A 15,868-nucleotide genomic window follows, 5' to 3' on the forward strand; every position below is an offset into this window, starting at 1 on the left:
CCTTTCCAGGCTTTATGGTTAAGAAATTCTAAACAGGGGGGTGCCTGGGTGGCTCAGTCAGTTAAGTGTCCAACTCTTGGCTTTGGCTCAGGTCACAATCTCACGGTTTGTGAGTTTGAGCCCCACGTTGGGCTCTGTGCTGACAACATGAAGCCTGCTTGGGATTCTCTCCGCCTCTCTCTGCTCCTCCCCCACTTGTTCTCTCTCTTTCAAAAATAAAGAAAGAAACTTTAAAACAAGAAAAAGAAATACTAAACACAGTGGCCCCGATAAACAACTTCGGTGAACATTTTTCAAATCTCCACAATAAATCTGCCCCACCTCATGAGTTCTCATTATACCTTTCTGCCATGGAACCCCTCCTTCTGTGGATTCTGACAAATAATATTGCTCTGACCAGCCTTTTCCAGCATGCTTTTCTCCCACTTTTCCTCCAACAATAGCCCTCACCAGAGGCGTCAAGTCGGGCCTCTCCTGCTAGCTCCCTCACTGAGCCACCATCAGCTGTTTGATTCGGAAAGAAGCTCATGGAATCCTCCTTCCACAGAAGAGGAATCTGGACCCAGAATCACACGGCCCTTTGGGCGGAGCTTGGACTAGACCAGGCTCCAGGGCTTCCTCCCAACACCTGCATCACTCTCCTCTCACCCACCAGCTCCTCCCCTGCTGCCCACCCGTGGCCGGCTTCCAGAATGGGAGTGGGGGTCACGCAGAGAGAGGAGATTCCTGTTCGTAACGCAAGCAGAGCAAACCTGAGGAGCAAGATCTAAAACGATACACCGGCGAGAAAATGAACAATAACGTGGTCCGACTCAGCTCTCCATCTTCCTGGGATGTGATTTCTGCGCAGACAGCCTGAGCAGAGCTCAGAAGCCCAGGCGGGGAGAGGATGTTTCCGGAGTCGGCCAAACTGGGCTGCCGGGGAAAGAAGCTCATGCCAGACATGCCTCGGTGACTTGAGATCTTGGCTCCGGCACTTTGTCACCAAGGATTAGATTACCCATAGGTTTATGGCCTATATTGCACCTTGTCCAGGGCTTGGAACTCAGATGTTAATATGAGTTTTTATTTGATCCCTGAATCCTCGATCTGCTACTACATCTATTTCAAAACCAAGGGATCACTGTGGGTGTCCTGTAACAGCACAGAGGCTAAAGTATAAGGGGAGTAGCCATCTAGTACAAAATAAGTAAGCTCTTCTTTTTGAAAATAATTCCACAGCATGCCTCATAAAGATTAAGTGAATGAACCTAGCCTGTTGCCTTGATTCTTAACTTTATTTTCTGAATATTTTGTAGACAGAAAAGTGACTTCTCCAACCTGGGGACACCTGAATATCCAAGTACAAGAAGCTAACAGATCACCCTATTAATTCAATGTAAAAAGATTTTCTCTAAGACACATTATACAAAAACATCAAACCAAAGATAAAGAGAATCCTAAAAGCAGCCAGAGGAAGAAAAACATTATAACCTACAAAGTAATGTCCATTAAGCTACCAGCAGATTTCTCCAAAGAAACCCTACAGACCAGGAGAATGCAACAGGACACATTCAAATATTCAAATTTAAAAAAAAAAAGCAAAGGATATTCCATCTGGCAAAGTTGTCCTTCACAAATAAAGGCAGACTTTTCCAAAATATTTCCCAAATACTTGCCTTGCAAGAAATGTTCAAAGGAACTATCAAGCTGAAATGAACAGATATAAATTAGTGACACAAAAACATACCAAATTATACAACACAATAGTAAGGTGAAATATAAAGTCAGATTTCAAAAACTAATTCTAGAATACAATGGTGTGAAAATCACTTAACTGTAACAGCTGAAGGAAAAAGTATTAAAATAACAATATATACAGTAATTTGTTAATGAATACACAATATAAAAAGAAGTAGGGGCGCCTGGGTGGCTCAGTCGGTTGAGCGCCGACTTCGGCTCAGGTCACAATCTCGCGGTCTGTGAGTTCGAGCCCCGCATCGGGCCCCTGTGCTGACAGCTCAGAGCCCGGAGCCTGTTTCAGATTCTGTGTCTCCCTCTCTCTGACCCACCCCCATTCATGCTCTGTCTCTCTCTGTCTCAAAAATAAATAAACGTTAAAAAAAAAAATTAAAAAAAAAAAGTAAATTGTGATATCAAAAACACAAAATAGAGGAGTAAAGGGTGGATATCTTATATGCAATTGAAGTTGCTATCAACTTGAAATAGATTGTTTTATCTCTAAGATATTTTATGTAAGCCTCATAGTAACAACAAAGCAGAAACGCAGAGTCGATTCTCAAAGGCATACCACCACAGAAAATTACCTTTTACAAAGGTAGGCAGAAGCGGGGGCACCTAGTTGGTTCAGTCATTTAAGAATCTGACTCTTGATTTTGGCTCCAGTCCTGATCTCAGTTTGTGACATCAAGCCCCTTCTCTCTCCCCTCTCTCTGCCCTTTCCCCTCTCATTCTCTCTCTCTCTCTCTCAAAATAAATAAACATATTTAAAAAAAGGTAGGCAGAAACAGAAGAAACAATGGAAATTCAAAACAGACCAAAAGCAATTAACAAGATAAACTATAAATTATATCAATAATTCATTCTAAATGTTAATGGATTAAATTCAATCAAAAAGGACATAGTGACTGATTGGAATAAGAAAAAAGAAGACCCAACTATGCCTACAGGAGACACATTTCGGATTTAGGGGCAAATATGGACTCAAAGTAAATCAACAGAAAAGAAATTCCAAAACAAAAGAAAGCAGGGGTAGCTATACTTATATCAGACAGAATAGATTTTAATCCAAAAATTGATAACAAAGGACAAAAGATTGTAGAGGGATAAAGGAATCAATCCATCAAGAAGATATGACAAATATAAGCATTTGTAGTTCACCTCCAAGAGATACTGCCATTCTAGCAATGCCCTACTGTCATGAAATAAAGCTCCTATTATGGAATTTTAGGCATTGGAATTAAATTAATGGGGTAGGGACACCAAATGAAGTAAAAATGCTTTCCTGTGACTCCCACAAGACCACATCAGTAGGAAAGCAAAACATAAACTTCATTCTTCAAGTCCACAGACTTTCCACACACCATATGCTAACACCAAAAGGCAAAATGCATGAACCCAAGGTTGTACAGGCAGAAGATGATGGGGTGGGAATTCCAAATGGAAATTCCAGTCTAGATGATCCCTCCTGAAATCTGTGCACTTTGCACTATGGACAACAGGAGAAGAGATGCAACTCAATTTGAAAATTCTCCGAAATACAGACAGCAATGAAAGAGCTACAACTGATAACAAGGAGTATAAGGGGCTCATTTATCTACCACAAAAAAATATATATGAATAAGTTAACTTTTGTTCTGTTCTTTACATTTGACCAAAAACAGAATGCATATATAGTCCTGTTCTGAAGAATTTTTTTTCATTTTTTCATTTTTATCCCACTTCTGAGTTCACTTTCTTCTCCCACAGCTTCCTCATGGCATTTTTCACCTCTGCATTTCTGAGTGTGTAGATGATGGGGTTCAGCATGGGGGTGACAACTGTGTAGAACACGGCCACCAGTTTGTCCTCAGTGAAGGTGGAGGAGGGTCGCATGTAGAGGAAGATGGCAGGTCCAAAGAACAAGAGGACCACTGTGATGTGAGAGGCACAGGTGGAGAGGGCTTTGCGCCTCCCCTCTGCAGAATGGTTCCTCAGGTTGTACAGGATGACAATATAGGAGGACACCAAGATGAGGAAGGAGAACACAGAGATTAATCCACTGTTGGCCAACACAATAACCCCCTCCACAGAAGTGTCAGTGCAGGCAAGCTTGAATAACGGATGGAGGTCACAGAAGTAGTGGTCAATCACATTGGGACCACAGAACGGCAGTTGAACAGTAACAAGGATCTGGACCATGGAGTGAATTATGCCCCCGAGCCAGGAAACAGCCACCAGAAGGCGACACACAAACTGGCTCATGATGGTGGTGTAGCGAAGAGGTTTGCAAATGGCCACAAAGCGGTCATAGGCCATTACCGTCAGCAGGAAGATCTCAGTAACTCCAAAGAAGTGGAAGAAGAATATCTGAGCCACACAGCCCTCCAGGGAGATGGTTTTAATCTTGGCAAGTAAGTCTGTGATGAATTTAGGGACAACAGTGGAGGAGTAAGTGATCTCCACCAGGGACAAGTAGCTAAGGAAGAAGTACATGGGGGAACGCAGACTCTTACTGACATTGACTGTCAGAACAATGAGACCATTGCCCACCACTGTCGCCAGGTACACAGGAAGAAACATCACAAAGCATGCCCTCTGCACTTCTGGATCCTGGAAAAGACCGACGATAATTAACTCGGTCACGTTATTTGTACTCGCCATGGAATCTAATCAGGTGTTCTGGGCACAGGTAATGAGAGACCTGTAATAAAACAGACACTGATTGCAATCAGTTCACCTCATTTATAGCACATTAGACAGTATAAACCACTTTGCCCATTCATTTAGCCCATATGTACTCATTCAGCATTAAATATAGGCAATCTAATGACAGCTCGTATATTAGAAAATTATGGCTCAGGGAGATGGTTATTTACCCAGGATCACACAGAAAGCGGTGAATTCTGGGCCTCAGAGCCAGGCTTTCAGACTTCAGCCAGTATTCTTTCTAGTTTGCTACAAGAGATTCTGAATTTAGGGAGCCATTCAACTTCATAGTCTTTATTATCTTCATTGCATTTGAATAGCTCTCTTCTGTTGGGGAATCCTCATGAGACACTTCTACTCCTGAATTCCTTGTTTCCTTAATTTCTGCCTTGAGAAACATCTTCCCAAAGATAATTCTTCCCTTTCCAGAAGGTCCTGAGTATACTGTCCTTCATTCAGAGGTCAGAATCTTCTGCCAGTCTTCAGCTTCGATGACTGTTTGTATGACAAATGCTCAAATCCTGGACAGAATTCAACTTACTAGTTTGTCTCCATCATTTCATATGACTTTCGCATCTATTTCCCCACTGCTCAAACTACTGAGATATCCTGAATTCAAAGAGATTGCCCTCTGAGAGCATTGTTATGGCTAGCCAGCCTGCCTGCTCTGGCTCCATGTTGATAGTTAGCAGCAAAGTGTACAAGAGTTAAGATATCTCTATGAGCTACTCCCCTGGCACAGATAATTACCGAGCACCTCTAATATATGTATAAACACACTAGACTATACAGAATAAATAGAGATCTGATATTCGCCTCAAGCTAACAATGTCATGTGATTTAAAATAGTCTCTAGGTTAAGGTGCCATGTTAGGAATTTTTTCCACCACATACGACCCATGAAAAACTTGGGTGAAAAATCACGATACCTTGATTCTCTGTTCTAAATTTAGTCTCCACTCTTTTCCCCCATAACCCTGATTTCATACTGAAATTTTTAAGAAATATACTTAAGAACTAAAAACACACCTGGACATCAAGTACCAGAATCCACAGAGAAAACAAAAGTCAGTGATATGGACAGATCAGAACACAGTACTGTGTGTCAGAATTCCTCATATAAGCACACAAGTTGAAGTTTAAAACTAAATAAAAATCATTGAACCTTAAAATAATAAAGCAATTCATGTTCTAGAGCAATAAAAATTGTAGGCTTAATAACCCAACATGAAAATGAACTTCTCTAAGAAATATACCTGTATCGCAGTAGAAAATGGGCAAAAGATAGAGATTCACAAAAGAATAAGTAAAAATATCAGTATACATATGGAAAGATTTTAAGACTCACTAATAATCAAATGCTCATAAAACCATCCAAGATGCCCAGGCTATAGCTCTGAGATCATATTTGACCCATGCCTTCCCTCATGCCCACGCCAGTCATCATCACACCCCTTTAATTTCTCATTAAACCATCCCCCTGTGTGCCCTTTCTCTCCATTCTTCCCGCCACCCCTTCTCACACTCTCTCAGCAGATGCCCAGATTACCAATACCTCTTCATCTCCAGATGCTCTTGCCATCCATCCCACACACTGCAGCCAGAAAATTGTCTCCTAGATCTTTCTTTCCTCGGATCCTCCCCTGCATGGGAATAGCTGGAGGAAAACCTGAACTCCTACGATTCACTTTTAAAGATTTTCACACACTGAGCCACCTCAGCAATCATCCTCTTACCCCCTAAACTTCAACTCGCCTCCTTCAGGTTCTCTCCCTGTCCCATAGCCCACCCTGCTTATTCTCGCAACAGAGCCTCCTTTTCCAGATATACCCTCTCCTTGTCCTTCCAACACTACCCACCTTCCAACTCAGTCCCGGTCTGGTGTGTTGAACAAAGCTTGCATTTAATACTCCAACCCCTCTGCACCTTCTTGTCCCTGAGCGTTGGAAAATACTTTGGTGATTATCCTTCAGTGTAAATCTGGTCATGTTACTTCTCTACCCAAAATCTACCAATATCTCCCTGTTGCCCACAGCCTAAATTATAACAGTCTTAGCATAAAGTCCAGGTCCTGCTTGAACTGGCCATTGCCTATTTTTGCACCCATGTCATTCTCAAATGACTGTTACACACCTATTTCCTATTCCAAGGTGCCTTTCTCCCTTCTCTGTGTTTAGTGTTCCTTCTTTCTAATTGCACAAACACTCCACCAGGAATAATATACTCTCTCCTTTGTGCTCCTATGGTTTGTTATCATACTTCTTTTATAGAAATTAACAGGTTGCTTTATAATTATAGCTTTGGGGACTGTATCTTCTACTAAGAAATATACCATCATAATAATCAAATATATCTGTTTAATATTCTTAAATCTTTTTTATTAACTGCATTTTTCATTAATAATGATGTCGAGCACTACAATAGTACTTGTGCCATATACTTTACAAATGTTCTAGGTACATTATGGATTTGACTCTCACAATAAACCCATGATTTGGGGGTTAATATCACCCCCTTTTATACATAGGAGAAAACAGAATCAAAGAGAAATGAATTACCTGGCCAGAAGCTCCACAGTGGTGGAGTCAGGATTCCAATCCAAGTAGCCTCACCATAGATCCAGAGCTCTACAATCACTGCCCTATACAATTTCTAAGTACATAACACAGAAGTGAAGAGTTAAAATTAAATATGTTCTAAACTGAGGGTTGATGGGCGGTGGGAGGGAGGGGAGTTTGGGTGATGGGTATTGAGGAGGGCACCTTTTGGGATGAGCACTGGGTGTTGTATGGAAACCAATTTGACAATAAACTTCATATATTGAAAAAAATTTTTAAAATTTAAAAATTTAAAAAAATTAAAAAATAATTAAAAAAAGAAAAAAAAATAAAATTAAATATGTTCTTTCATGAGAGGTCTAAGGTATATTTTTGTTGGCCTACACAAACATATACCTTTTATCTAGGCATGAACTTAACTGTTTGTTTTCTTATCCATTCCTGAAACTAAGGAAAATATAATGGGACCAATCTGAGAGATCACTAGAGGCAAGAAAAAAAAACATGTTAGGTCAAGTTTTTCCAGGCGTTATCCCAAGGAGATAAAATACTTGATAGTCTTTCTCTCTGAAAACCACCTTTTCATTTCAGTCATTTCTGTCTTTTCTGCATTAATTCCTCTCTCTGCTCCCTGCCACCAGCCATTCCCACCATCTCTCCCACAGAGCTGATAAGAAATACTTCCTCTCTCCCACAATACTGCCTTACCAAGACACATGGAAAGAAAATGTGATGAACATGTAAAAGCCTAAATCAGCATAAGAGCATGCAGACTCTACATCACGTGACCTCCTGGATTCTGGACCACAGAAGAACAGAATGCAGACAATGCCCAGAATTCAATGTAAGAAAGAGCTTGATGTGCCAATGTGACTGATCTCAGATGACCTAGTAAAACCTCCATTCCAAGCACACACTCCCACTTCATAATTCCCAAATGGGACCTCAAAGAATCCCAAAATTGGAAAGATCTTTGAAATCATCAAATTTTATATCGTATATATTTAACAATAAAAACAAATGAATAAATTTAACCCATAGCCTCATCCCTGGTGCACACCCCAAAAAGTACTCCATACCAAACCACCTCCTTTAAAATTAAAACTTGTGGCTTAAAGAAAGGAACTGACTTGCTCAACATCATATGCCTTGTGCCTTCCTTCCAGCCATATCACTTACCTGGCGTGGTTTTGTTCTGCCTTGGAACAAGGAATTGGGTCAGATGGATCTCAAGTGTACTCAAGTGCCTCTAGCTCAGCATGAAGGTAGTCACTCTGTTAGAATAACTCATTTTCAAGGCAGTGATCTGGTTCAGTGGGATGGAGCATTAGGTTCCTCTCTGGAAGTCATGATCGCTGGACGAGTAAGGTGCTTTGGCTAATATTCCCCACCTAGCTGATTTCTCACTGAAGGGTCCAGTGAACACAGTTCGTCACACTCAACTAAGCCCCTAAGAGTGGTGAAAATATTTAGAGCTTTTAATCAAACCTCCTCTATTTACAAATGAGGCGACAGAGGCTGAGAGAGATCAATTGCTTCCCAAAGCCACACACTAGATACTTGACAGGTTAATAACTTGGAAATCACTAAGTTACCTTCTGATGGCCCTGGGTGGTTGCTGCTACAGCAATTCAGGAATCAGGTCTTGTCCCCTAGAACAAAACACCATGTTCCTGGGGGCTTTTAGAAAACAAATGATGGCATCTAAGATGAATCACAGAAGAGGAAAGTTCAGAGGATCTGGATCTGCGTTGATATTTGGATAATATCTAAGAAACAAATAAAAGCCACAGAAATCAGCAAACTCAGAGAATTTAAGATGCGGTGTTTTATGTAGAAAACGTACCCACCGAGTCCAAGGATTCTGACTAAATGCTTAGATCCCTGAACTATTTAAAATAAACTAAGCCACACACTATAATCAAGGGAACAACTTCCCCATGGAATTTCTTTTCTCTCGGGTGAAACACTGCCAAATAAACTATGATTCGGAAAGGTTCAAAATCTGCTTCAATTAGTTTAGTGAGATTTCTGTGAAGTTTTTGCACCAAATAATGAGGTGCAAAAGAGAATACAGAAGAATAATAAACAGAAGAAAGTTGAAGGAAGGACATAAAGGGAATTTTTTTTTCCAGACTGAACTACTGAGAACAGAAAGGAGAATGAAGAGAGAGGAAAGTGAGGACTGCACAGGGGCCAGGACAGCTGGGCTCTAGTTCTGATCATAAATAATCTAGTAACTAACTTGAACGCATCATTTACCTCTCCACTTCTCTCCCCCCCCCCCACCCCCAACCTTGTTCTGATTCTATATAAAATGACTGAGTGAGGCTGGATTATCCACATGGTATCTGCCAATGTGAACATTTATGGATTCATATATAGGTCACTGAGATCCTAGTTCCTCACCGTCTATCAGTCTCTGGCATATAGTGCATGTTCATTAAGTCATATTGACTTAGTCCATACGACCCAAAGCAATCCACAGATTCAATGCAATCCCAATCATAATTCCAATGGCATTTTGCACAGAAATATAAAAAACAGTCCTAAAATTTGTATGGAAACAAATAGAACCCACTATAGCCAATTGTTAGAACTAATAAATGAATTCAGTAAAGTTTCAAGATAAAAGATCAATATACAAAATTCAGTTGTGCATCTATATACTAATAATGGAACTATCTGAAAGAGAAATTAAGAAAAAAATCTCATTTATGATTGCATTTAAAGGTATAAAACACTTGGGAATAATTTTAACCAAGTTGGTGGAAAGATCTATGCACTGAAAACTATAAGACACTGATGAAAACACTGGAGACACACATAAATTAGAAAATATTCCATTCTCATAGAAACAATAAATATTATTAAAATGTCCATACTACCCAAAGTAATCTACAAATTCAATGAAATCCCCATCATAATTCAAATGGCATTTTGCACAGAAATATAAATATCTGACCTAAATTTGGCACAGAAACAAAGAAAACCCTCCAGAGCCAGAAAAATCTTCAGAAAGAACAAAGCTGGAAGCATCATTTTTATTTCAAACTTTATTACAAACACATAAATCAATAGAATAGAATAGAGAACCCAGGAACAAGCTCATGCATACATAGTATTTATGACAAGTCGCCAGGAGTATACAATGGGGATAGGATAGTCTCCTCAATAAAAAGTGTTTGGAAATCAGGATAGCCACACACAAAAGAATGAAACTGGGTCCCTTCTTACCACACACATATATCAACTCAAATGGATTAAAGACTTGAACATAAGACTTGAAACCATATCGTGAGTTTGAGCCCCACGTCAGGCTCTGCATTGATGGTGCAGAGCTTGCCTGGGATTCTCTCTCCCTCTCTCTCTCTGCCCCTCTCCTGCTCACCCTCTCAGTCTGTCAAAATAAATCATAAATAAACTTTAAAAAGCAAAAGACTGGAAACAATAAAAATCCTAAAAGAAAAATCGGGAGAATGCTCCTTGACATAGGTCCTGACCTATGGTTTTTTTGGATTTGACACCGATTTTAAAAAAGCAGAAATAAACAAGTGGGGCTATATCAAACTGAAATCTTATGCACTATGAAGGAAACCAACAACATGATAAAGCAACCTACAGAATGAGAGGAAATAGCTATAAATCCTATACCCGATAAAGGGTTAGTATCCAAAATATATAAATAACTTATTCAACTCAATAGTCAACACACACACACACACACACACACACACACACACACACACACACACAATAAAATGTTGGGCAGAGAAATGAATAATGAATAGAAAGTTTTCCAAAGAAGACATACAAATAGTCAACAGGTACATGAAAAGGTACTCAATGACACTAATCATCAGAGAAATGCAAATGAAAACCACAATGAGCTACTGCTTCACACCTGGCTATTATCAAAAAAGACAAGAAATAACAAGTGTTGGTAAGGATGTAAGGAAAAGAGAACATTTGTGCACTGCTGGTGGGACTGTGAATTGGTACAGCCACTATGGAAAACAGTATGAACATTCCTTAAAAAGAATTAAAAATAGAATTCCTATATGCACCAGCAATCCTCCTTCTGGGTATTTATTCAAAGGAAGGAAAACAGTATATCAGGGAGACATCTGCACTCCCATGTTTATTGTAGCATTATTCATAATAGCCAAGATAGGGAAACAACCTAATGGTTGTTAACAGATGATTGGATAAAGAAGATGCGACAGATATATAGATACATACATACACACATACACACACCCATACACACACTGGAATATTATTCAGCCATGAGAAAGAATGAAATCCTACCATTTCATCAACATGGGTTGTCCTTAAGGACATTATACTAAGTGAAATAAGTCATATAGTAAAAGACAAATACTGTATCACTTACACAAAATCTAAAAAAAAAAAATAGTAAATCTAAGAAAACTCGGAGAAACAGCAAAATAGTGGGTATGAGGGGCGAGGTGATAAAAGAAACAGAGATATTGTCAAAGGGTACAAACTTTCAGTTATAATGTCAAAGGGTACAAACTTTCAGTTATAAGATTAACAAGCTCTGGAGATCTAATCCAGAGCATGGTGATATAGTTAATAATACTGTTTTATATAGTTGAAAGGTGCTAAGAGTAACTCTTAAATGTTCTTACACAAAAAAGAAATGATAAATGTGTCACGGGATGGAGGTGTTTGCTAACGCTATGGTGGTAATCTATTTACAATATATAAATGTATCAAAACAACACCTGGTATGCCTTAAATTTACACAATGTCATAAACTACGTGTAAATAAATCTGGAAAAAATAAAGATGCTATTTATAATAGCAGCAAAGCCATAATGTTCCTAAGAATACATCTAATCAAAGGAGCTGGGGGCAGCAATTTATCAACCTGATTTAAAACATTAAACACCACCAAAATAAAGAACATGACAAAGAATGTCAAGGTGTGTTCAGAACCTTGTCCAGATCTCTATCCTTTTTTTTTTTTTAACCCGCAACCCTTTATATACTTTGCCAACAATTAACACATATCGTCTTGGGGCTGGAGTCAATTTTCCCTATATTAATACACAGACATAAGTATCTGGGAATTTATGCCTCAACCCAAACTCAGAGAAGCCCTTAGCTAATGTCTAAACAGTCTGGGAGTATCAAAACTCCACTCACTTGCTTCTAATCACACTCCAGGCATAATTTACACTCCAGAGTTCTCCTGCAACATCAGTCTGAAAGGACCCTCCGCTGGAATTCAGCTGAAACTGCATCCTTGTTCATATTTCTCTCTGTCCTGCTTCCTCTACTCCCTTTAGTCACAGAACTCTATGCCTTTAGATTTTTCAGAAGACTTTGTTTACATGAACACATAAGCAAATCAGAGTTACCCCAATGTAAGTTCTTCCCAAAGATCTATAGAACAATACAATTCAAAACAAAATCCCAGTAAGTTATTTTGTAGAATGTGACAATTTAGATTTACAACTGTCTAGAAAATAAAGACTCAAAACAGACAAGATATTCTTTTTTTAATGTTTATCTATTCAAATATTTATTTTATTTTATTTTTTAGAGAGAGCACAAGGAGGAGAGGAGAGCAGAGGGAGAGAGAGAGAATGCGGGCTCTATGTTCCGCATGGAGCCTGACACGAGGCTCAATCCCACGATCCTGGGATCATGACCTGAGCTGAAATCAAGAGTTGGACACTCAACCTACTGAGCCACCCAGGTGCCCCAATGTGTATTTATTTTTGAGAGAGAGACAGAGTGTGAACACAGAACAAGATATTGTTTAAAAAATAGAATTAGAGAAACTTGTCCTACCGGATATCAAGACATAAATTATAGTAATTAAAAGAGTGTAGGTTTGGTCCAGAAACAAACTCATGAAAATACAGAAACTTGGGGCGCCTGGGTGGCTCAGTCGGTTGAGCGTCCGACTTCGGCTCAGGTCATGATCTCGCGGCCCGTGAGTTCGAGCCCTGCGTGGGGCTCTGTGCTGACAGCTCAGAGCCTGGATCCTGCTTCGGATTCTGTGTGTCTCTCTCTCTGACCCTCCCCCATTCATGCTCTATCTCTCTCTGTCTCAAAAATAAAAAACATTAAAAAAATTTTAAGGGGCGCCTGGGTGGCTTGGTCAGTTAAGCGTCCTACTTCGGCTCAGGTCATGATCTGGCGGTGCATGGGTTCGAGCCCCATGTGGGGCTCTGTGCTGACAGGCTCAGAGCCTGTTTCAGATTCTGTGTCTCCCTCTCTCTCTGCCCCTCCCCTGTTCATGCTCTGTCTCTCTCTGTCTCAAATATAAATAAACGTTAAAAAAAAATTTAGAAAAAATAAAAAAATTTAAAAAATTTTTTTAAATTTAAAAAAAAAAGAAAGAAAATACAGAAACTTGATATATGTCAGAAGTGGCACTGTAGATGAATGGAGAAAAGGACTATTCAATAAATGATGATGGAATATTTGGTTTTCCATAAGGGAAAAAATAAAATTGAATCCTTTCCTCCACAATGCCCAATAATCAATTTTAAGTAAAATAAGAAATTAAGTAAAAAGGCACAACTTTAAAATTCTGGAATATCAATTAATATCACCCTGACCTTGACCTAAGAAACTATTTCTTAAGGCACAGAAAGCACTAACTAACAATAATGGAAATTTAAAACTATTATACACTGAAAACAAAAATGATAAACACAGCATAAAGCGAAAAGACAAGTTATGAGCTAAACTTATCATCAATATATCTGACAGAACATTAGCCAAAATATACACAAAACACTTAGAAACCCATTTTTTTTCATTCAAGAAACTCAAGAGAACAACAAGCAAAAGATAATAATTGACAATTCACAGGGGAAAAAAGCAGCAGGTAGGACAAGAACCATGAAAATATTCTCAACCTCATTAGTAATCAGGAATTACATGCCACATATACCCTCTAGATTGGCAAAACCATTCAGAAGTCTTGGCAATACTACGCGTTGGCAAGAATGTACATCAACAAAATCTCTTATGCATTACTAGTGGGAATGAATACTACCACCACCGTTTGTTTTCAAAAGCAAGTTGGCATTTTCGTTGTAAAGTTGAACATTTGCATACTCTTTAACACAGCAATTCCATCCCCAGGTATCTATCACAGGTGAACTTCTCCACATATTCAAAAACGCTCATAAAAGCACTCTTAGCATGAAAACAACCAAGGTAGATTGACAGAACAGGAAAATATTACATATTCACCCAATGGAATACTGTATACTGGGACAAACGGTGAAATACGGTGACAGGCAAAAACACGGATGAATCTCTGAAATTCATTCACGTTGAGGGGAAAAAAGCAAGTCCAGGAGACAATACATGTATAACAGCGTTTTTATAAAATGAGAAACAAGCAAAACTGAATAAGTATTGTTAAGGCATATAGCCACATGTTGGAATATTTTCATAAAGTAAGGAAACTGAAAGCCTATCTTCAGTATATTGGTTATCATTTGTGAGAAACAGAATAGAGGAGAAGCACACAGATACAAATTACTGGGATCGTTTTGGTGCTTGATTGGATATCAAATTCATGGATGTCCACTAAATAATTATGTTTACAATGCGTGTGTCATGCGTTCCTTTGTCTCAAATATTTTTAAAGGCAGGTAAGAAAAAAATACTTTTTTTAATGTTTTATTTATTTTTTGAGAAAGAGAGCATAAGGGGGGGGGGGGGGGCAGAGAGAGAAGGGAACCAAGGATCCGAAGCGGGCTCTGTACTGACAGGCTGACAGCAGAGAGCCTAATGTGGGGCTCACGAAACACAAGATCATGACCCAAGCTGAAGTCAGACGCTCAACCAACGGAGCCACCCAGGTGCCCAAAAATTACTTTCATGAAGGATATCTGCCTGAGGGCGGGGGCGGGGTGCACTTGACTTCTAGTCCACTTTCCTTTTCTGCCTTCACTGCAGGTGCTTCCAACCTCCAAGGAGTTCATGGTCCTTTCCCCAAAACCACAGCTCCCACAACATCCGTTGTCTACTCTCTCTCCAATGAGGCAGAAGAAATAAATGTGCAGTAAACATTACATGTTGTTTACATTTGGAATTAAGCAGTCCTCCAGGGAGACTCCGTACTGGAGGGTGAATGAAAGTTGAGGAAAAAAAGGTTATTCAATGGCGTTTAAAGAAAGCATAAGAGCGAGTGGCTTCAGAGTCCAGCCAAGAAGCTTCATCTATTTACAACTACCAGAATATCTGTACTAGGAACATTAAAATGGGGTTTCACTGAGGGAAGAGGAGTAACTGGGAAACAATGAGATCTTCTTAATTTGATGGTGTTTTCTATGGTGATCAGGGCACTAACTAGCAATTAGAAGTCCTTGTATGTGACTCCATATAAGTAATTTGGCCTGTGTCTCTCTACACTTGCATTTATCTTCAAACCTGAACAGACATACATGTTCCTATTCTTCCAAGGACTTTTAAAGGAATCATTTATTCAACACAGATAAAGCTGATCTATGAAAACGTCTCAGGATAGTGTGCTTTTGAGGGGTCCACTGCTGTTTTATTGCTATTATTCTCATAGTCAAGATGAACATTTGTACTTAGATTAGGCATCAGACGGAACGGAGTTTTTCAACACTGCCATCCTCACCCAAACCTGATCACACTTCTGAGGAGTATGTCAACTTCATGAGATTGTCCTCACAGCTAAAGTGGTTAATACAGTCAAAACAGGGAGAACAGGGATTCCAGTCCGGTTCCCACTGAAGGAGCTTGGAAGTCTCCACTCCATCCTAAGCAAAAAAAGCTGAACAGACTGAAAAGCCAACAACTCCTCTTGGGTCCGTAAGAGGGAGTACACAGGGCAAACTGCTGCCCCCCCAAGACTAGGGAGAAGACGGGGGAAC

At 39.5% G+C, this 15,868-nt stretch overlaps 1 protein-coding gene across 2 annotated transcripts; it reads right to left on the reverse strand.

Moving 5' to 3' along the window:
• Nucleotides 1–1,065: 1,065 nt before the first annotated feature.
• On the reverse strand, nucleotides 1,066–4,365 carry LOC109245163 (olfactory receptor 4B1-like). 2 transcript variants are annotated; one of them, XM_053899213.1, is made up of 2 exons: nucleotides 3,454–4,362; nucleotides 1,066–1,083 (listed from the first exon to the last, which is right to left on the reverse strand). In XM_053899213.1, exons 1-2 carry the CDS (start codon nucleotides 4,360–4,362, stop codon nucleotides 1,066–1,068), a joined length of 927 nt encoding a protein of 308 aa, XP_053755188.1. The 2 variants fall into 2 exon arrangements, with proteins under 2 accessions (XP_053755188.1, XP_019268024.2); XM_019412479.2 differs by lacking the exon at nucleotides 1,066–1,083 and having other exon boundaries at nucleotides 3,433–4,365.
• Between the last annotated feature and the right edge of the window lie 11,503 nt (nucleotides 4,366–15,868).

Source organism: Panthera pardus, unplaced genomic scaffold (assembly GCF_024362965.1).
Source record: "Panthera pardus isolate Hobbes unplaced genomic scaffold, ASM2436296v1 HiC_scaffold_12, whole genome shotgun sequence".
Taxonomy (NCBI): domain Eukaryota; kingdom Metazoa; phylum Chordata; class Mammalia; order Carnivora; family Felidae; genus Panthera; species Panthera pardus.